The sequence below is a fragment of the Ochlerotatus camptorhynchus genome, unplaced genomic scaffold, assembly GCF_037179485.1.
Source record: "Ochlerotatus camptorhynchus isolate MF236.1 unplaced genomic scaffold, CSIRO-AGI_Acam_v1.1 ptg000041l, whole genome shotgun sequence".
NCBI lineage: Eukaryota > Metazoa > Arthropoda > Insecta > Diptera > Culicidae > Ochlerotatus > Ochlerotatus camptorhynchus.
Genome location: NW_027040532.1, coordinates 720,057 through 743,885, shown reverse-complemented (window position 1 = coordinate 743,885; position 23,829 = coordinate 720,057). Strand labels below are relative to the sequence as shown.

At 41.4% G+C, this 23,829-nt stretch overlaps 1 protein-coding gene across 1 annotated transcript in view; it reads left to right on the top strand.

The window, feature by feature from the left end:
• The first annotated feature begins 9,631 nt into the window (after positions 1–9,631).
• Hex-A (Hexokinase A) overlaps positions 9,632–23,829 on the top strand; it is a 91,071-nt gene continuing 76,873 nt past the window's right edge. Inside the window, exon 1 of the mRNA XM_065236987.1 lies at positions 9,632–10,441. Within this exon, the coding sequence (XP_065093059.1) occupies positions 10,421–10,441 (21 nt within the window). The 5' untranslated portion in view covers positions 9,632–10,420. The remainder of the gene's footprint in view (positions 10,442–23,829) is intronic.

The window sequence follows — 23,829 nt, the reverse complement described above, 5'->3', positions numbered from 1 at the left end:
ACTGCATACCTACAAAGTGCAGAAGGCTCCAAATCGTGACGATGCTGACGAAGCCTCATTATCTCATCATGGATGATGCGACTTACGTCAAGGCGGACTTCGGGCAGCTTCCGGGGCTACTGTTCTTCACCGCCCAGCACAAGTTTGATGTTCCGGAGGCAATAAGGAAGCAGAAACTTCCAAAGTTTGCCAAGAAATACATGATTTAGCAAGCGATCTGCTCATGTGGCAAACGGAGTGCGCCGGTCGTGACTACCGGGACTGTAAACGGGGAGATCTACCTCAAAGAGTGTCTACAGAAGCGTCTGCTTCCTCTGTTGAAGCAACACGAGGGCCCTACGAACTTCTGGCCAGATCTAGCTTCGTGCCACTATTCAAATGTTGTCCTGGAGTGGTACGAAGGCAACGGGGTCACTTTCGTACCCAAGAACATGAACCCCTCCAACGCACCGGAACTAAGGCCCATCGAAAAATACTGGGCTATTATGAAGCAGGCACTACGGAAGCATCCCAAGGAGGTCAAACTGAGGAAGACATGAAGAAAAAGAGCGTTTCCATACAGAAGAAGCTGCAGCCAGATGTTGTACAAAACCTAAGGTGCGAGAGTACGGTTATGGTATTGAAGTTGAATGAAATAAATATGCCAAAAGCTTACAAATGGGTTATATTTTATTGCCTGAAAGTTTGAAAAAGATCGGTCAACTAGATAATTTTCTACAGCGTTTTTTTTTTCGTGATGCAATTTGATGTGGGACAGTCTTTATTGTATATGATATTTCAAATCAAAAGAAATCTAATTCAAGGAGTCAATAATTTGTTTTACTAAGTTGGACTGATCGTATTTTTTTGCAAATCTTAGTTAAAAATATTTGTAAAAACTATCAAAACTTCTTCCAGAATCCATAATCTTCGAAATTTATCTAAGTCCGAAATATTGATGTGAGAACTCACATTTTAAAAGTCCTGAAAATAAAAAGACTCCTAATCTTGAAGATTGTCTTAATCAAGAACTAAGTGAACTTTCTAAGCATGTAATATTAAATAACGATTTTGTTTCGTTTTTTTTTTAAACCCTATACAGTCAAGTCACATTAGAATTATGGGCCAGCTAGTCACTATTTATTACGGACCAGTCAATTCTGCGTGTTAATCAAATAAAAGTAGCCCATAATTGTGAGTGACCCATAATTTTGGGTGACTGTATCATGATTTCTTTCTGTGATCTCTATGACATTTCTGTGTTTGAATTATATTGGAACATTAAACAGGATTTTTTTAATTGTCTACAAATTTTCCTCAGTGTTCATTTGTATTCCCTTACAATTTGCTCCAGAATACTCTAGAAATTTTCTATAGAACGCTCTTTGATTCACCCTGAAATACTCATAAAATTCTTTAAAAATCTCGCTATGTTACCTAGGAATTCCCCTGTAGTAACCGAAAACTCCTAAACAAATCCCACTTTTTCTAATAATGTACACATGGCACTCATGTGTGAAATTCAGTCCAAAGCATACAAATTATCCATTTCCTAGTTGCTCTCTGCGTCAAAAGTTTTTATGACATAGTTTACGCATACCTGTACTGACCTTAAAACCTTTTCCTCTTCCCTTATTTTGAAACCCTCATAATTGTTACCACATGTGCGCTAACAACACAACCTATTTTAAAAACATCGCTCACGTCACATTTCATAGCAACTCTGTACACTTTCCTTTCAGGTCTTTAGTTCAAATAAATTCATTCCCAGTTAAGACTCCATAGGCGACTAACATCACTTATAATATCCGAAGTCCAGTTCTGCCACACCCGAAAGAATTCCCCTGAAAATACCTCTCATCAGTATTCACTAAGTATTCTCCTGAAATTTCCATAGAATATTCATCGGAATTCTTTGTATATTTCACATTTCATAGGCACTCTTCTTTGAGTTCTCGAAAGATGATTACAGGAACAACCTTGAAACTCTCCACAGTATTCTATTGAAATTTACCCCACAACCTCGTTGGAAAGTTCTTTGAAAAAACTCAAAACTTTTTCGGAATACTCCTACACGCAGAAAAATGGATTTATGTTTCAGGGCCTAATGTATTTTGTTATTGATTCAAACATGTTGTATCACTATTTCAACAAAACATATTTTTGAATCAACAAAATGGTTTTTAGAATGAACAAAAAGAGTATTGGCACTACAACCGATTTGTTGATTCAAAAATATTTTTCTTTGAATTAACAAAATAATATATTTGAATCAAAACCAAAAATATATTAGGCCCTGAGCCAAAAATATATGCATTTGAATTTAAAAATAATTTCTCTGCGTGTAACAGTACCTTTGGAATTATCCTCAGAATTTTAATTGAATTCTTTTCAGAATTCCCATTGGATTCTCCAGCTTCTCTTGGAATTTTGCTTACAAGTGCCTTGGAGTTCTCCTTAGAATTCACTTTCAGTTCTTCTTACAAATGAGCAGTTCATAAGCTTTGCAATGTACCTAATTCATTTTAAATCTGGTTTCTTGGAATTTATTTTATGTCTGCAGTCTTCAATATTTATTTTCGTCTCAGGGTTATCGCTGCTATCAAAAGGAATCCGCTGCTATCCAGGGTGAATCCAGTGCGTTTAGTTCAATACGGAAAATGGCAAAGGAACACGGGATCAGTGACTTTACCGCACGGAAGAACGTGAAGGAAGATTGCGGAGCGAAGTCGAGGGCACGAAAAAAAAACTCACATGATTACCAACCGCATACGGGAGCTACGAGTCGAACTATGCAAGAAAATCTTAAACTTCCTTAAGCGAAAAAATCCGGTAATCCTGTTCACCGACGAGAGCATGTTTGCCGTCGATCCCGTATCAAATTCCAGAACCAACCAAGAACGTGTATCTGACCAAGTATCCTGCTAGCGTTATGGTGTTTGGATTGGTGGCTTCCGATGGCAAAAAAAAAATTAACCCGGTGTTCATTCCAGAAGGCGACAAGGTCAACACGGAGCTCTACATCGGGATTTTAAGTAAGTATGTTCTTCCTTGGATCAAAGAACAGTACGGTCCGAAGCCAAATGTTGTATTTCAACAAGATGGGGCTCCGTGCCACACCTCGAACCGCACTCAGAAGTGGTTGCAGGAACATCTTCCGTTCTGGGCGAAGGATATGTGGCCGCCATTCAGCCCCGATCTTAATCAGCTGGATTACTCAATATGGCGCGTCATGAAGGCCAAGGCCTGTTCTAAACGCCACCCGAGTACAGCAAGCCTCAGACAAACATTGACCCGTACCTGGAGAGAAATGGATCCAGACTACATTATTGAAACCTGCCGTGCATTCCGGAAGCGTGTGGAGGCCAAGTGGAAACTCGATCGATGATTAACATAGTTTAAGACTCTGATAAACATCCCCCCTTTGAATAAATAAAAAAAAACTGGAATACGAATTTTTTGCGATTTTTTTAAATTTTTACAGTGCTCAATGGTGCAAATATTATCACGCATACGGTACTAGCGTATCTGGTGGCTTATGGCACAAGCTTCTAAGAAAATTATATTACAGCGAACCACATTACTTAAATCGATTTCTTCGCCAGTTACCCGAGCAAAGTTAGAGATCAAATTGAAATCAGAATTTGCTGTTATGATGTAACTTATTTTGAATACTCCATTTGATCTCATTTTGGTTGACTTAACGGTTAACACAGCAAAAATGAGAGCAAAATTTTACACTGTTGAATCAAATGGAAAACTAATTCTGCTCTCAACGAAATCAATTTGATTACTGATTTTGCATTCATAATGTTTGACTGAATACGGGCCTGTCGTAAATGGTTACCCGAGCAAAGTCGGTTAACAAAATGAAAGCAAATCGATATTAAAGTGTGCAGTTCCTATCATAATGAAAACTCATTTTGATTTCAAATGTTGCGACATAAGTCTGATATCATATTGTGCTTTCATTATGCAGTCAAGACGTTTTAAATGAAAGCAACTTAACTTCTGCTGTTTACGTCTTGTTTAAAATTTAATTGAAATTCATTTGTCGTTGAACTAATGATTATCGTTTATCTGATTTGTTTAACACATTTTAGGTCATTCGTGACTAGCCCGCGGTGAGATTGGAGCCTAAGTCTTTCAGCTTGAGAAACATGAATGGTAGCCATTTACTCTAGGCCCGTATTCAGTTAAACATTATGAATGCAAAATCAGTAATCAAATTGATTTCATTGAAAGCAGGATTAGTTTTCCGTTTGCTTCAACAGTGTAAAATTTTGCTCTCATTTTTGCTGTGTTAACCGTTAAGTCAACCAAAATGAGATCAACTGGAGTATTCAAAATAAGTTACATCATAACAGCAAATTTTGATTTCAATTTGATCTTGAGCTTTGCTCGGGTAGCATCCATGCTTCTCACGCTGAATGATTTGAGTTCAAATGTCACCTCGGGCTAGTCACGAATGACCTAAAATGTGTTAAACAAAACAAATAAACAATAATCGTTAGTTCAACGACAGATGAACTTACAAATTTTAAACAAGAAATTAACAGCAGAACTTCAAGTTAAGTTGTTAAGTTTAAAAAGTATTGACTGCATAATGAACGCACAATATGATATCAGACTTCTGTCGCGACAATTGAAATCAAAATTATTTTTCATTATGATAGGAACTGCAAACTTTAATATCGATTTGCTTTCATTTTGTTAACCGACTTTGCTCGGGTAGTCGTCTGTCACTTCGTTTGTGGTAATACTATACCTTATTACGTTGTTTTTCCTTTTAATTCTACTACTATTGTATCATTTCCACTTTCACTATTTACTTTCACTATCACTTTAAAAAAATCTGTAACAGATACGTATTTCGTTTACTACTTGCAAACTTCTTCAGTGTCTAGTCATATGAGTATGAAAGTGAAGTAGTGAAAGTGAAAGTGAATTAGTGAAAGTGATACAATAATAGTAGAATTGAAAGGAAAAAATACCGTAATAAGGTATACAATTATTCTACTGAAACGCTCATCAACCATTTTAGAATGTAATGCTACACACGTAGAAAAATCCATGTAAATTTAGGTGCTCTGAGACTGACATATACGAGCGTCAATTTGACATAAATTTGAGTCATAACAGACGCGAAATACAGCTCAATCAAGCGTACTTTTCATCGAGCAACGAACTTTTCTGTCTCAGAGCAATTAATATTACATGACATGTTTGTTAACGTCTCATCTTTTGTGTCAAAGACGGATTCCGTCACGTGTAAAATTAGTTATTTCTAAGTGTGGCATCAATGGAAATTAATTCATCATTCTTTGAATCAAAATGTTTTAATCTTTATTACTGCAAAACTGCTATTTGAAACAAGATGCTCTATTTTTTTATCCTTGATTTGTTTTCCGTCGATTTTGTTTTCCATGCTGAGCACCAACATAGGCGTAGCCATAAAGGGAGGGGGCGACTGCCCCCCTAAACTCAGCAACACAAAGGCTTTCTGGGAAATAGCCAAATTTTTCATAGTAAATTTGTTTTTCGCCCCTCCCTAGCTCGAAACCTGGCTACGCCCTTGCGCACCAATGCTACCGACGCCAGGAAGGCAGCTCCCACACCTGGACCCAACCTATCGACCCATCAACTGCTTTCGACTTTTCCCGAAAGTTTACTCCAACATCCCTTGGATGTTTCTGCCAGCTATAGATAGGTTTTCTTATTTTTCTTATGTAGGGTAAACGCTCCTATAGTTGCGGTACGTTAGAAGCGTTAGGTTCCTATAGTTGTGTATAGAAACACTGGAATAAGAGACCAGCGGAGAAAAAAAACATGAATTTGGCAACAAGATAAACATCAAAGCAATCCTGGCATTACTTGCATTTGTAACTGCTTGCGAGTGACTTCGCCAATGCACCGACGAGCGAGTTCATGAGTGATTCTTAAATGATGTTAATACTCCTCCCTAATTGAAGCAAACCATTTGTAAACATTTCAGATTGGAACCGCTTTTGACAGTTCGATTGGAATCATAACAGTGTCTCCGCTGGTCTCTTATTCCAGTGTTTCTAGTTGTGTATGGAGACTCCGTACACAACTATAGGAACCTAACGCTTCTAACGTACCGCAACTATAGGAGCGTTTCCCCTACCTAAATGGGATAAGTAAATTTCCCGGGCGCTGTAGTCTATTTCTAGTGAAAATGTATGATTAGCACGGCTTCTGTACAGCAATAATAGCTGTTTCCTTGGAAGTTGAATCAGTTTCCAAGAATCGGCAAATAATATTTTAGTAAATTTCCCGGGATGTCCCAGATAGCAAACACTAGACCACATACTACGAAAGGGCGGAAACGAAACAGACAAGCAAGCGCTAGATTGACACCCGGCAGGGCATCGCAGCAGAGGCAGACCCAGGCGGAGACTAGAGAAGAAATTCTGACTTCGAAGTGACCCGGGCCCAGGTTAAAGAAAAAGAAAGCAACCGGCCAAGGATGAAAGTCTTTCACATTGGCCCTTTGTACCACTGAATACTTAAAAAAATCTCCTGATTACGCCGATCCTACTCCTACAGGATGTCTGGTTTACGCCAACTCCTTGAATTGGTGCCTTGCGTTGATGGTGCTTTTAATATAATAGAATTTAATAAAAATTGGAATTAAAATCAAATTTCCGGTTATTCCCCATTTTTTCCAGGTTGTATTCGATTCCCGGTTTTCCCGGTTCAGTGGTCACCCTGAATTATTGTTTAGCTCTACCAAAACACTCGAATGCGATTTCCTTTTCGGCTTCCCATCCTGCACTTGCTTGCGGGTTTCTTTTCCACCGACTCAAAATTTTCGGCTGTTGATGATATCGACGATGGAGCTCAGCATTCGAGGTTCAATTTCGAGGTCATAAAGGCACGAACTACATACCCTGCGCTTTGATCAGAGAACTTATGGGGCATCGTTGTGCCAGGTTGGTCGTGGCACATTTCGAGTATGAGAGGGTGATTGCAGTTTGCTCAAAAGTGCCTGAGTAAAATGCAAGTACTTTCGATGATTACCCGTAGTTGCGATAGTGAAGATGTATACCCATATTCTCGTTAATGTCCGGTCGTGTTTACCATACATAAACCTTTTCATTTAATTTTGTGTGGCGATGGGTTTCGGGTGTGTACGGGCATATGGGAGATAATATTAAGTTTACGTTAGAATAACGTTGAAACATTGAGAAATGTGTCGCTTCAGTTTGAGAAGTACTTCACTTAGCAACCGATGAACCATTCTGATGGCCCACATTTCCGGGCAGGTGCCGTGGGTTGGCAGGGTCCAATATGGGACAACTGGATGTTTATAAAGTACTATCAGTTAAAACTGGATTTTTGAGTTTTATCTCTATACATTCTTTGGTGTTTCCTAGAAGATAATCATGTTGGTGTTCGCTGAATCAAAGAGTAAACGGGCTAAGCATTGAGATGTCTATAGTTGGGCGTTGTTGAACTTGTGGTACTTTTTTTTTCCTTGATTTGTTTTCCATCGATCTTGTTTTCCGTGCTGAGCACCAATGCCACCGACGTCAGGAAGGCAGCTCCCACACCTGGACCCTACCTATCGACCCATCAACGCATGAACCGGGGGCCTACGGCTTTACTCCCCTTCCGAAGGAAGGCGTGATCAGAAATGTTATGCCTCAGAACATCCGGCAAGCGTTAATTCCGGGTGGTGAGCGAAGCTGAAGAAGAAGAAGATGACTATACAGGATGAGTGGTACTATGAGCCCCTTCTCGGAACGAGTGTATTGTTAATGTACCTGGTCTACGATTCAAAGTTGGATTCTGTGACGAGTAGTTTCATATAAAAGGTAAAATAGGTAGCATCATCTTCATCGACATGTAAGTATTAATGATAATAATCGTAACAATCGACTCGCATTAGTGATAATTCATTATATATAACATTTACATAAGATAAACATTTAAATACATAGGGTAAATGTTGGCTTCGGCACCCATTGACTGTTTTCGGCAACCAAAATTTAAACGTTAATTTCACTATGTTTTCCCATCAACGTACTTCCCTGAATGTGTCCAAACGATTGTTTAGCCTTTCAGCTTCAATTTGATTATATTTGAACGATCGAGCAATCCAGTAATGCTACATTTTTCTTCAAATAAATCATACGCACTACAAAATGAGGTTGATTTCGAGTTGCCGATAATAGAACAGCTGGTTAACACGCAGTTCTAATGGGAAGGTTGCCGAAGAAAAAGAGACTGCCGACTAGTCACACTCACCTGAGAAGTTTGGAGCGTTGTAAAAACGCTTTCAAAACGTTTTGAAAAGTTCTGTCGATTGGAATGGATAGAGAAGCAAGCAGCAGATGAATGTAAACAAACAGACACATCATATATGTGCGTGACGCTGAGAAAATGCTAGTAGAAGTGCAGACGCTGCTTAGATTGACGAAAATACGTAAATTCCCCTATACAAAAGGGAAGGAAGGGTTCAACAAGGCACCCGATTGAAGCGATTTGGACGAGGAGAGTGGGAATGCCAACTCCCTGTTGATAACATTTCGAGGATAAAGGGCGGGCTCTTATCCCCACTTATTGGGGCATCTTCCTGTTTGAAGGCTCGTTTTGTGACCAATAGTGCGATCATGTTGCTGGAAGGAGATTCTATATTGTCCCGTAGATGCGTATAGGCGATTTTGCCTATCAATCCACCCAATCCGTTTTTGGCCCTTCATACAGCGACATGTTGAGGACAATCAAAGGCTATTAAGCTTGATCAAGACAAATAGAGCAGAGAGCCCACTGCTATCGGACTTAGTTTCCGTGCTACAATGGGTTGTAAACCACTATCATCATCATCATAAAGGCATGAACTACATACCGCTGACATCGGTTAATGCGAAGGAAAATTCGGAGTCAGGCCAGTATTTGTTGTACTATCACTGTAAGAACTTATAACAGCTCATTGTTACAACTTATCAACTTATGTAAACTAACTTTAAGTCTTATTCATATATGTTATTCAGAAGTATCCTCCACAGAAATGCAGCCCCAGGTATACAATTTAAAACACGCCTCTAGCTAATTAGCTTGCATCCGTATCAAGCACACAGCATCTTCGACCGTTGTCACCAACTAATTAAGCTTCGTTCCGCACACTCATGCCACATGACGTATTGCTCATTTATCTTACACTATCTTCATATAGACATCGAATAATCATATAGCTGACCAAAGTCATTTGATGGAAACCACTTTTGGTACGTCCGTTGGGGTCGCTCAATAGTCTACTCAGTAAATGCACGACATATCATGAAAATGGCAGCGGGTTCGATTCCCGGTCCAGTTGATGGATTTTTCGAGAAACTTCCCGCTCAAAGAGCATCTATATACGAATGCAATAATGGTACAGGTAATTGTGACGGTGCTAAAACATCACTAAGTTGAAGTCAGGCGTAACGTTTCAGTTCAGAAGAAGAAAACTATTGGTACGCCATTGCTACCGTCACCGTCAATTCGATTTGATCGTGGTCGTGAAAAACTAAGAATCAACTGACATTTGTTTCGTTCCTTGAGTTGACTTTTCTCTGACCGCCCTCTGGTTAGTTACCGCTAGTTGCAGTTCGTGTTCTGTTTGAATTGGTTTGCTCCTTCATCTCAACTGCGGTGCGAACTGCGTCTCTCTAGCGAAGAATTTATCGCCGATCGCGCGTGTCGTTCTTGATCTTGAATTTTGCGTTTCCGTCAAGTTCTAGTTGAATGTCAGATTGCGCCCCGTGCGTGATATTGGCAGTGGGAGCCATTCGCTTTTCGGTGCATAATTGATGCAAATCGTGCCAGTTTGTGCAAGTGTGAAGTGTGATTACGTGAACCCGTCTCCACTCTAGCACGTACAGTTCGAATATTCAATGTTCAATTGAGTCGAGTCGCTCTTCTATTGGTTCAAGTGTTTGTTACTCTGTTAGGGATTGCAGTGCGCGGTTTCGTTTTCCAGTAATTTCTTATCAATCTACAGCACTGTATGAGTGATTCGAATAGTTTCATTGCATACTTCCTGCCTTCAACATCGCGAATCGGCTGACTTTACATAATCCTAGTGAACCAGAGATTCAAAGATCACAGTGTTATATTTTTTATTTAGATCGGGATTCGAAAATAAACATTGTTCAACATTGTGTGCATATGTATAGTGATCGTGATTGGCGAATTTCAAATTGGCGCAGGCGTGAAGAGTGATCGATTGATTTTGTAACATCCCTTTCTTATTGCACTTTCTAAGAATAGCAGTCGGCTGTCGGTGTTTACACTCCTGTTGCTTGCAATCGGGATAAACCACACCTATTCGAGCAGAAACATCGTGCTTACATAAGTCTTTAGCTGGTTACGCCGAAGGGAGTCTACTGAGAATCGTGCTAAGGAGCAGCACTTCCCATCATCAACCGCCAATATGAGTGAGGCTTTTGAAGAGGTGAGTTACGTTTGTTTATGTAGAAACACTCAAACAAGACTACGAAAATCATCAACAGTTTTATTGGACTATTATGACGTGCGGAAATCATACACTCTAATGTCGTGGGTTCTTCTAAGGTTTAATGAATATCGTAAATATATGGGACTTTGATAAGGCGGAAAGGTTGCCGCCACATTTCTCCTGTTATGGGTGTGCAATTTATTCTCTTATCACAGTTGGTTTGGGGCGATTGCAGATACCTTTTCATTGATAACGCTTCATGGTTGTATTGTATTATCGGTATTTTATTGGATGTCATATAGGGTTAAGGTCTAAGTTCCGTCATACTAAGCACACCCCGAAAACATTGAAACGCCATTGGATTCACTTCGGCATACGAATGAAGGGAGAAAAAGGATTCTTTAGGAGCGCATCTTTTGTTTTCGAGAAGAATGGATGTAAATATTCATATCATGCGTTCTTATAGACTTTTAGCGAATTTGTTTTTGATTCAGTTCCAACCTGGATCGGGTATCCAGGTCTAACGACAGTGTGAACGTTTTTTTTACTTAATTTGTTTTGCGTCGATCTTGTTTTCCCTGCTAAGCACCAATGCTACCGACGCCAGGGAGGCAGCTTCCATACCTGGACACTACCTATCGACCCATCAGCTCATGAACCGGGGACCAACGGCTTTACTTCCCTGATCAGAGATGTTATGCCTCAGAACATCCCGGTGGCGCCAACTGGGATTGAACCCAGGCCTGCTGTAGTGAGAGGAAATGACGCTTACCACTACACCACCGGCGCCGCTAGTGTGAACGTTTGTTTTTGTAACCTGGCTCGGGTTGAGGTTCGCACTGATAATAAGCTCGGGTTCGCACGGGTTGGAACTGGTTCCTCTTGCCTTACCTTACCAATCAGGCTAAGGCCTTGTTGTCCTCTGCTGTCCGAAGAAGTCGTCTCCACTCTACTCGATCCATGGCCACAGTTCGCCAGCCTCGTAGTCTGCGAAGGGTCCGCAGGTCGCCTTCTACTTGGTCGATCCACCTTGCCCGCTGCGCGCCTCTTCTTCTTGTTCCTGTTGGGTCGCTTTCTAGAACCATTTTCACTGGGTCGTCGTGCGGCATTCTTACGACGTGCCCAGCCCACCGTAGTCGCCCAATTTTTGCAATGTGGACGATGGATGGTTCTCCCAGCAGCTGGTGCAATTCGTGGTTCATTCGCCTCCTCCACGTTCCGTCATCCATCTGCACTCCACCGTAGATGGTACGCAACACCTTCCGTTCGAAAACACCAAGGGCGCGTTGGTCCTCCACGAGCATAGTCCAGGTCTCGTGGCCGTAAAGGACCACCGGTCTAATCAGCGTCTTGTAGACAGTCAACTTCGTGCGGCGGCGAATTTTATTCGACCGGAGCGTCCTCCGGAGTCCAAAGTAGGCACGATTCCCTGCCATAATGCGTCTTTGAATTTCTCTGCTGGTATCATTTTCGGCGGTCACCAGTGAGCCCAAATACACGAACTCATCGACCACCTCGATTTCGTCACCGTCAATCTGAACTCGGGGTGGGAGGCTAACATTGTCTTCCCTAGAACCTCTTGCTTTCATATATTTTGTCTTTGATGCGTTGATGGCAAGTCCAATCCGTCTAGCTTCAGCCTTCAGTCTGATGTACGTTTCCGCCATCATCTCAAAGTTCCGTGCCATAATGTCAATGTCATCGGCGAAACCAAGGAGCTGGATGGACTTCCTGAATATCGTGCCACTCGTGTCTATCCCAGCTCTTCTGATCACACCTTCTAACGCGATGTTGAACAGCAGACACGAAAGTCCATCACCCTGCCGTAACCCCCTTCGAGATTCAAAGGGACTCGAGAGTGTCCCCGATACTCGAACAACGCACGTCACTCGATCCATCGTCGCCTTGACCAATCGCGTCAGTTTATCCGGAAATCCGTACTCGTGCATAATCTGCCATAGCTGATCTCGATCGATTGTGTCGTATGCGGATTTGAAATCGATGAACAAATGATGTGTGGGCACGTTGTATTCGCGGCATTTCTGCAGAACCTGCCGAATCGCGAAAATTTGGTCCGTGGTAGCGCGGGCACCCATGAATCCCGCCTGGTATTGCCCCACGAACTCTCTTGCATATGGTGACAGACGGCGGCATAGAATTTGGGAGAGTACCTTGTAGGCGGCGCTCAGCAGTGTGATCGCGCGGTAGTTGCAGCAATCCAACTTGTCGCCCTTTTTGTAGATTGGGCATACGACACCTTCCATCCACTCCTCCGGTAATATCTCCTCCTCCCAAATCTTGGCAATTACCCAGTGCAGCGCTCTAGCCAGTGCTCCACCACCGTATTTCAATAGCTCACTTGGTAGTTGATCTACACCAGTTGCTTTGTTGTTCTTCAGCCGACCGATCTCCTCCTCAACTTCTTGAAGATCAGGGGCCGGTAGCCTGTCGTCTTCTGCGCGTGCTCCAAGGTCTGTTGCCGTGCCACCTTCGTTTTCTGCTGCTTCACCGTTGAGGTGCTCGTCATAGTACTGCTTCCACCTCTCAATCACCTCACACTCGTTCGTGAGAAGGTTACCGTCCAAGTCCTTGCACATATCGGCTTGCGGCACGTAGCCTTTGCGCGAACTATTTAGCTTCTCGTAGAACTTCCGTGTGTCGTTTACGCGGTACAGATTTTCCATCGCCTCGCGATCTCGATCTTCCTGCTGACGCTTCTTCCTTCGGAAAACCGAGTTTTGTCTGTTCCGCGCTTGTCTGTATCGCTCCACATTCAATCTCGTGCGGTGTTGCAGCATTCTCGCCCGTGCTGCATTCTTCTCCTCTACTAACAGTTTGCATTCGCCGTCAAACCAGTCATTTCTTCGGTCCGGGATTGCAGTACCTAGTGCCGCTACAGCAGTACTACCTATGGCTGAACGGATGTCCCTCCAGCCATCTTCAAGAGAAGCTGCGCCAAGCTGCTCTTCCGTGGGTAGTGCAACTTCCAGCTGCTGCGCGTAGTCCTGGGCAACTCCGGTGTCCCGTAGTTGCTCAATGTTGGGTCGTGGCGTTCGACTTCGACGTGTGTTATGCACCGTCGAGAGTTTTGAGCGCATGCATACTGCAACTAGGTAGTGGTCCGAATCTATGTTCGCACTGCGGTACGTGCGGACGTTGATAATGTCGGAGAAGAATTTCCCGTCGATTAGAACGTGATCGATTTGGTTTTCTGTGTGTTGGTCAGGTGATCTCCAGGTGGCTTTGTGGATATCCTTGCGGGGGAAAAAGGTACTTCGAACTACCATACCCCGGGAGGCTGCAAAGTTCACGCATCGTTGGCCGTTGTCGTTCGATACGGCATGCAGGCTGTTTGGCCCGATTGCCGGTCTATACATTGCCTCCCGTCCTACCTGAGCGTTCATGTCGCCGATGACGATTTTGACGTCCCGTTGCGAACAGCCGTCGTACACCTGCTCCAGCTGCGCATAGAACGCTTCTTTCTCGTCGTCGGGTCTCCCTTCGTGTGGGCAGTGCACGTTGATGATGCTGTAGTTGAAGAAACGGCCCTTAATCCTCAACTTGCACATCCTCGCGTTGATCGGCTGCCAACCAATCACGCGTTGGCGCATCTTACCCAGCACTACAAAGCCGGTTCCCAGCTCGTTGGTGGTGCCACAGCTCTGGTAGAAAGTAGCCGCTCGATGCCCGCTTTTCCATACCTTTTGTCCCGTCCAGCAAAGTTCCTGCAGTGCTACGACTTCGAAGTTGCGTGGTTGAAGTTCGTCATAGATTAACCTATCGCAACCCGGGAAGCCGAGCGATTTGCAGTTCCATGTTCCGAGTTTCCAATCGTAGTCCTTATTTCGTCGCGTAGGTCTGTGCCGATTGTTCCGATCCGTATTTCTTTCTTCGGTATTTGCAACTTTGTTTTTTTCCAGGGCGGCTTGTTGGGCCTGCCCCAACCCCCTGTCTCGCCGGGGGACCATCGTGCACAGCTCTGTTTAGAGTCCCACGCTGGCACTAGGACGGTGATCAGCCGCTCCTAACATGGAGAACAGACGCCGTTTTGAGCCGCACCTCCATGGTGAGCAGACGCTCAGGTTTGGTGAAGCATTTCCTCTATCACCGTACTATGGTTACCGCGCCAGTGTTCGCGTCGCACCTCTTCACTTTGCTATTGCCGGACTGGCAACATTGCCCAGGCTACGCCAACCAGCTGTGTCCATGTTTCAGCTGGTAGTCTTTTGTTATCATATGACTCGAGGAGGCGTGAAGTAGGAACTTGTGAGGACCAGGGCTAGGTATTCCGCTCCTTCCAGGTTGTCAACTCACCATTTTGTAGCCCTAACTGGTTCCAACCTGAATAATAAATAAATTTGAACTATATTACACACTTTGAAAAATTCATGTAAATTTAGGTGCTCTGAAGGCCCACGCACATTAGATCAGGATCGGACGCGTTGCGGCAAAGTGACAGCTAAATCTATTGTCTAACTGTCAAATTTACGTCAACGCAACGCAAACGGATCTAATGTGGGTGGCCCTTGAGAGTGACATATACGAGCGTCAATTTTGGTATTAATTTGAGTCATAACAGACGCGAAATATAACTTAATCAAACGTACTTTTCGTCGAGCAACGAACTTTTCAGTCTCGGGGCACTTAATATTACATTACATGGTTGTTTACGTTTCATTTTTTATGTCAACGATGGATTCCATCACGTGTAAAATTAGTATTTTCTAAGTGTGTATCATCCGACTAACTGACGACCATATTACCCTGGCTGCCAGGAACGTTCCAGTAAACGATCAAACGCTGGGTGCAATTGATGTTAATGCTGAGATAATTTCCGGCCGCGACTCTGCTCAAGTCATCCTTCAATCCTGGACCTAATAGAGTTCCAGCTGTATTTTTGAAGAGACATATTGTTAGCTTGTTAATTCCGCTTCATCGTCTGTTCCGCATGTTTCTCTCCAGTACCACAAAAAGGGAAGGAAACGAGCTGTGGATAACTATCGAGGAATTACATCGTTAAGTGCCGTTTCGAAGCTATTCGAGCTTGTGATTATGGAACCGTTGCAGTCCCATTGTAAGCAGTATTTGAGTGCTGATCAACATGGGTTTACTGTCGGCCGCTCTGCAACCACCAATCTGATGTGTAAGCTTGTAGGATCGGGTTCAAACGAACGTTATTTATTCAGACCTATCCGCAGCATTCGATAAGTTGAACCATGCTATTGCGATTGCTAAACTCGGCAAGCTCGGTGTATGCGGTAATCTTCTGAGTTGCTTTCGATCTATCTTACCGGTCGCCAACTAAAGGTTGCCATAGGAGATTGCAGATCAGCTTGCTGCTTTGCAGCATCAGGTATACTTCAGGGAAGTCATCTGGGACCGTTGATATTTATACTGTACTTCAACGACGTGCATCTGCTTAACGAAGCTCCTTGGTTATCATATACAGGTATGCATGTATGTATGTATATACAATCCAACTTCCACTGTCCGGCAGTGTTTTTATGGAAGAAAAATGTTTGCAATATAATCTATTATTATTATACTGACCTCATTGCAAACAATTTTAGCCCGGAAGTTGAAAGGCGATAGCTCTGTTGAGATTCAGTAACCCATTTCAGAATGCCTGGTCACTCACGTCCATTCCGAGGTTACTTTCACTTACAACAAGCCCCGCATACACGTAGTACCGATATAAAATGTATATTGGTACTGCGTGTACACTTCCATCATCAAAGCAATTCCTGCTTTGTAGATGGCACGTATTTAGTAGGATGCATTTCATATTTTTATATCTAGTTGTAATCAGTTAGATCTCACCGCTTATGTATTGTGTCCTCGACGTGGAAAGATCGTAGTCTAATCTGAAAAAATCATCTTTCCCGGTTATTGTCCAGGGGGCAGAACGCCAATACCAAATACGTAAAAAGACACGGCAAACGTTGCTTCCGGGAGTGGAGGCGTAGCACCAAAACACACTAGCACGACGCTACAGCAACACAACTATTCAAAAAAAATTCTAACCCGGGAATTTTCACAATAATTTACAATATTAAAACACAGATAAATTAATCATGATGAATCTATATTCACATGATAATAATAAAAACGAATTACTTTTTTCCTTGGTACAAGCCAAACAGCACGCGGAAAACACGGAATTTGTGACCCTCCTTGGTTATCATATACAGATGACCTCAAAATCTTCCTACGAATCCGCTCCATTGCTGACTGTCACTTTCTTTAACGTCAGCTGAATGTATTCGCTAATTGTTGCAGTTTAAACAGAATGGTAGTGAACCCAGCCAAATGCTCTTTTATTACGTTCTCACGAAAATAACAACCGATAAGCTATGACCTGCTTGGCTCTACAATCGAACGCGTGACTCAGGTGGAAGACTTGGGTGTGAACTTGGATTCGCAGCTATCATTTAAGCAACATATTGCATATGTTGTCGATAGGGCGTCAAGAACTTTAGGCTTAATTTTTAGGATAGCTAAGAACTTCACCGATATCTACTGTCTAAAATCTCTCTATTGTTCGGTTGTTCGATCGACGCTTAAGTATTGTTTAGCAGTTTGGAACCCAAACTACAACAACGGTGCCGAGAGAATTGAATCTGTTCAACGTCGCTTTGCGTTACGTAGATTGCCTTGGAATGATCCGATTAGATTACCCAGTTACGAATGCCGTTGTCTACTTATCGACCTAGAACTTCTCCGGACTAGAAGGGACACAAGCACAGGCCTAACCGTGGCCGATGTTCTCCAAGGAAGGACAGATTGCGAGGCTATTCTGAGGCAAATTGACCTGAATGTTCAACCCCGACCGCTTCGTAACAATATTATGCTAAGACTGCCTCTACGTCGCACAAATTATGGAGCATACAGTGCGATTTGCGGATTGCAGACTCCCGTGATGCTCTTCGTTGAAAGTTTTCTTCTGTTTTTCGTCAGCAGGAGTAACTGACTATAAGATATATGTTTTTTAATGTTTTTATGTTATGACCATGCTTGAATGTATTTTTTTACTATAGTTGGTAAGGTTAACATCATTGGGGCTTCATCCAGCCTGTTGATATAAAACAACAATAAACAGTACCGTGCGTATTCTTGAATCATGCACGTCGAAATCATCGAACTATTTGATGTTCCTATACCTTAACGAAGTACACTGAACCAATTTGACATATTCCTGTTATGTGGAAGTCTAATAATTTTGCGCTATAAGATAATCCATTGAAAATGATATGATTGTAAATGTGTCAGGTAAATTCTATATGAATATCTGATACATTGACAATGCTGATAATTTGAAAACTTTTATATGATCGCCATACGATAAATGAAAATCGGTCAAATTATAATAATTAACTGAAATGGATTTGAAACCCATAAGCATAAGCTTTACTTTTCACCACAATATAATATATGTGTCATAAATCAATCGAAGTAAAGTTTATGTGAAAATCACATGAAATTTACTTATTCTTTTGACACATATATTTAATCGATTTCTAAAAAATAAATCGAAAAATAAACACCAGGCAGTGGGAGCTTTCACAGTTGTGTTTTTTTTTTATTGTAGCTGATTTGGGATTCGATCCAGAACTGTTGAGCTGTGATGCTTTTCGTGTCTGCGCTCGATTCCATTGGGCCACGGCTGACTTCAATATTGAGCTCGTTCAATTAGCATGAAGTAATAACAGCTCTCCCAACATGGAATATAGAGCAACGTTATGCTCGTTTTGCTAGAGTGAAGAAAAATAGCACTGACCAATATATGCTCCGTTTCAGTGGTGTCGTGTATTCAAATCATTATTAATGCTCCTGTGTGCAATAAAACAACGACTACATTATATGAGTTCATGGAACTGGTTCATGAAGTTCGAGTACTAGTGCTGGAATCTGAATTAGCCGTGTAGAAGGCTTACAATTAGAATCTTAGCAAATAAATATTGCAGTAGAATCATTTTTTTTTTCAATCTCAAAACATTTTTTTCCGGAACCCCTTATCTTATGAAACAATAACAAACAAAGATTATTTATTACAGTATCATTGTTGTTAGCAATATTTAGTTCGACTAATCATTCTCATGAGTGTACGATAACATAGTTGAAAATTGTTTCAATAATTTATAAAGAACAATTATGTAAGATGTATTTTATTGGGAGCGATGTTCATCCCAGAAAAACATACCAAAACAAATGTTTGCTGTTGGATTTCTTAAAAGGCAAATCTATATGACTATTTCATGATTGGGAAAGATCTTTTTACAATGTTCAAACCTCAAAAATCTAAGGAAGCTATTCCAATGAGATATACATGTTTTCCTATACTGAAAAGTTAAATGACAGTCCAATAGTTTCTACATGTCTGTTTACACGCGACATATCAACAAACGTCAAAAATCGTTAAAAGCAACTCCAATAAAATATACATGATTATCTTATATGATATATCTTTTAGTGAGCAATATTCATCATGAAAACAGGTACATTTTACTCGATTTGTTCATAGTGCAAACTTATATGATTTTCCATTAGTTTCTAGATGCCTGTTCCCACCCATGACATATCAACAGTTTTTCACCATGAAATATATCAGACAATATTCATATACATCTTACCTATCGCTAACCACGTTCGAAGCAAAGTATTATCAAGTACTAAGTATGTGAAATTACGATAGAAATCATTCCATATCGCAGTCATAGTTTTTAAGTGATAATCCATTGGAATCTATCAATCATCACATAGAATGAATAAATCTCCTGACATTACTATGTTATAAGATGGATCCAATAAACGGTACATGTCGATTTGTTTCAGTGTACCTAATAAGCTTTTGGTTCAAGAAAAATGTTTCCGCTACTGCAATAGAACGTTTTCCATTTCATGAACTGGATTCGTTTATCAGGATTGTTGGAGACGCTGTCACCATTAGCGTTAGTTTTAACAACTTTGCAGACAGATGAATTAAGGTTTTTTGATGATAACCAAAATTCGTTAAGGTAAGACGCAGTGTCTGTTTTTTTTTATCATTTACCATCACACGCAAGGAGTAGCGCTTCAACTCAGTGTAGATCTTCTTTCCTTTATTTAACGTCGGTCTCTGTTCCGCAATCTAGTGCCAATCACCGACGGACATCGATTGCTATCCATTGACGGCAATCGAATGTGCAGGAAGGCAGCTTCCACACCTGCGTAGGATATCGCACCCATTCAACACACATGGGCCGGGACCAACGGCTTTACTTCCCTTCCGAAAGAAGACGTGACCAGAGATTTTTATGCCTCAGAAAAATCCCACCGACCTCGGCTGGGATTGAACCCAGACCCATCGGGGTGTTAGAAAGCAGTCACGCTGACCACTACACCACCGGCGCCGGCAACTCAGTGTAGATGAATTGCGTTTGTTTTGAAAATCTTCGCTGTTACGTACGAGCGAAATGAACAAATGAGTTCATTATACATCAACGTAGTTGATATTCTCCAGTGCTTGATTATCCAACCCAAAATTGTTAAAATCATAAATGATCCTCAAAAGTAAAATAATCAAATTCATCTTGGGCAAAATGATTATTTTGAATATTGTTGACTCCAGAGCCTAAAACCGGAATTTTATCATCAATTCAGCATTAGGCAATAATTTTTCATCGGTTTGTGTGTAAAAACTTACACGACGCGTCCTTCAGCACTATATTTGTGTAAAGTGAAAATAATCATTTTGCATTTGATCCTCAAAATCATCCCCACCAAGATGAAGACGAATATTAATATTGACAACAACGGAGGCGATAATGAAAATCCAGCCACGAATGAAGAAAAACAAATGTTGACTACGATACTCAGAGGTTGCCTTGATCAAGAGAAGGTTGTTATGTCAAAATTCAGATTCATGCTCATGCAGATAGTTGGTCTATCTGTTAAGGTTGCCTTCATTTTCAGCTAAGTTCAGTGTTGAAGAAATGATGTTTACCAGCACTGGTAAGACGAATTAACCTAATTCTAGACTCACCCTGGCCACAAAAGTAACGAGCTTTTTCCATGTAGTTTATTTGGGAGGCTCAGTATCTCTAGAAGCTAAACGTCTGGTTGCTTTTCAAGTTGCTGCTACTGATTCCAAACCTTCCGTTTGGAGCAGGAATGCATCCGGTGTCCCTTAACCTCCACATAGGATGCATTTATCCATAATAGAATATATTCCTTTTTCGATTGACATTTGACGATTGAGGACATTAGTGGGCTTCGTGGTCGTGCGGTTAGCAGCGTCATCCGTCGGTCAGGTGTATTGTGAGTGCCACGAAGTGAGGGTTCGATTCCCACTTCAGCCGGCAATCCGAAAATTTCCCTATTGGTCTACTGGGTCTTGTGTGTTGTGTGTTGTTCGCTGTTCTAGTGTTTAGTGTTCAGTCTGTACATCCTCTGGTTGAAGACGGTGTCAATTGTCAATTGTGTTTTAAATTAACACACCTAGAAATGATTACCGAATTCAGTAATTTCTACCGAACTTTCAACAGCTGAACTGTTCGGTAAAAATCAAGCATTTCAATTCATTAGTTTTAAAGCTTAAAAAAGAGAAAAACTTCACCACAACGGCAAGACTCGATTGTTTGAACAAGGCTGACAGTGTTTTGAAATTAAAAGTTAGTGAAACAGCTTTTGAAATTAGGGTCAAAGTTTTACCGAACGTTCAGCTGTTGAAAGTTCGGTACAAAATTACCGAAGTCGGTAATAATTTCTAAGTGTGAAGGAAGGAATAAATCTCCTTTTCTACGTTCATGTACATATATACTTCGCACACCTTTGTAAAGTTTGGCCAAAATCATGATAAAAAAAAAGATTTTTTGTACTATAAAATGTTTATTTGACATGTTTTGATAAGATTATTCAAAAAGTGCACCATGATTTTAAATTACTTTCTCCAGATGGAGACGGAATCTAGAGCATACTCTTGAAATAAACGACTCCTACATCGAGGCCCATGTCTTGATAATGAATATCAAAGCATCAACACACTGCGTGAAGGGTTTTACAGGCCTTAGCCTGCACACTAAGATTATTTCACAGATTTAAAATTTTACCGAAATCTCAACAGTTGAACGTTCGGTAAACAGTTTTACAGTTTTCCTGTAATTTTTAACAGATATCTGTGAAAAAATTACAGATATTTGTGAAAAAGTGCAGGAAGTCTGTGAAACTGTTTACCGAACGTTCAGCTGTTGAGATTTCGGTAAAATTTTACAGATTTCTGTAAAAATTTCTAAGTGTGTGAACATACGGACATATGGAATAATCGAGGGTATTGAATTCTGAGCTGCTGGGGAACCAACAATCTTCAGGCCAAAAACTTTTAGTCAAATTTAGCAAAAATTCATTCGACGCAACCAACTCCGGCGGGGTGGATAGTGGTAAACTTGAACTTTTCTTTATTAAGGCTCAGGAAGTACCAGACCTTCGCTTCCTAGCTACTTGAAGCACCCCTCGAAACATAGCAAAATGTCGGTCTTTGTACCGCAATCGAGTGCCAATCACCGACGGACATCGATTACCATCCATTGACGGCAATCGAATGTGCAGGAAGGCAGCTTCTACACCTGCGTAGGATATCGCACCCATCAACACACATGGATCGGGACCAACGACTTTAATTCTTTTCCGAAGGAAAACATGACCAGAGATTTTTAAGCCTCAGAAAAATCCCACCGACCTCCGCTGGCATTGAACCCAGACCCATTGGGGTGAGAAAGCAGTCACAATTACCACTACACCATCGGCGCCGGGTAACCTCTTAGTTAGTTAGTTAGTTATCTTTATTAAGGAGACTTTCAGCCGAACGCTGGTTCGTCTCCGGGGTAGCCTCAGTAACCTCTGTCAAATTTATAAAGCGAATCAAAACAAACACAAACAGATTCTAGTACGAGAATGGGGTATGCTTATAGACGTACTTGGGATCAATGAGCTAGTCAAGTAATTTGCCGATTTAAAATCATTAGTTTTGTATTGATTGTTGCAAAAACTCCTGAGGACGTTGAGGTGGTAAAATGCGTGGTAACCACTGCTCTAAGATAATGGACGAAAGGCTGAAAGCGTTTTGTTTTTAAAGATTATGGAATCGTCCCACTACCTCGCGCCATCACCATCGACAACAGATATATGGAGCCGCACGATCACTAGTAATGTGCTACGTACGCAAAACCATAATCTATAGGAGAATTCCACCGTCATCCCAAGATCAACGTTTCGAACGGAAAGATAAGCATCACTCATTCATAAAATCGAAATAAAACAATCATCATATTTGCTGAGTACGTGATAGTAACCCGGATCCAATTGGTTGTTTTATCAACCAATTCGCTTGTTCCAAGATATGGCCTGTATTGCAGCAGGTACAGCAAGTAAAATAAAATTATTCAAGTGCATCGATAACAATCCATTCACGAAAGGGGGTAAATAACCTAAATACGGATATTTGAAACTTTTTGTATAGCTGTTGGAAAAACACACTTCATATCCAAGCGAAAACCCGAAAGGAGAATAGTCAGTGTCAAATGAAAGACACTACAGTGAGGAATCCTTATTCCCGGAAGGATTTTTAATCCGTATTCTTTTTTTTCCGGATACTTGGATGCCGTTTGATCGCTGATAAGGATAGCATATCCGGTCATTATTCTTACAGACAAAGGTCAAGCATCTAGGAATTCGGATGAAGCAATACGTGCAAAAATACCATCCAAGAATAAGGATTCCCCACTGTATTCAGTACTCGCCATCGACGATACCGCTCATGCTTTATAGCTATGTAAGTTTCGAAAGAGAGGTGTGTGATTGACCTTTGCTTGGTTTAAGTATTCGTGTTCGATTTGTCACACAACTAAAACCTGGCATGAACAGGAGTGAAGTAGAGCATTTTTGGGCCAAAAACAGTATATCGGTTAGGTAAGTATAGTTGATCATATGTTACGAAATGAAATCCGATCGATTGACCAAGCGAGTGAATTTCGTACTTCCATCGAACTGTTGTCACGATCTGTAATTCCACACTCGATATGGAATGACTCAGTACTAACAACCTACCTTTCCCACTTGAATGGGGAGTTTTTTGAAAAGGTGATTCGAAGCAAAAACCACCACAGTGGAGGAATGAGCAAAGTCGCAGTCAGTGTTTGGGTTTCGTAAGAATGATGCAATTTGCACTAGGCAGGAACCTACTCGCCGCACAAAATGCGCGTTCGCTCATATCTCATTCGGCAAGTTAAAAGATGATGAGCGAAGAGCGAGAGTCGGCCGCTCAGCAAGGAACAAAGCCAAAGAGGAAAAGTGGGTGGTAGGTAATAATTTTCCTATCGAGGTTTTTCTGCTCTGTGGGTGGGATTGGAGCG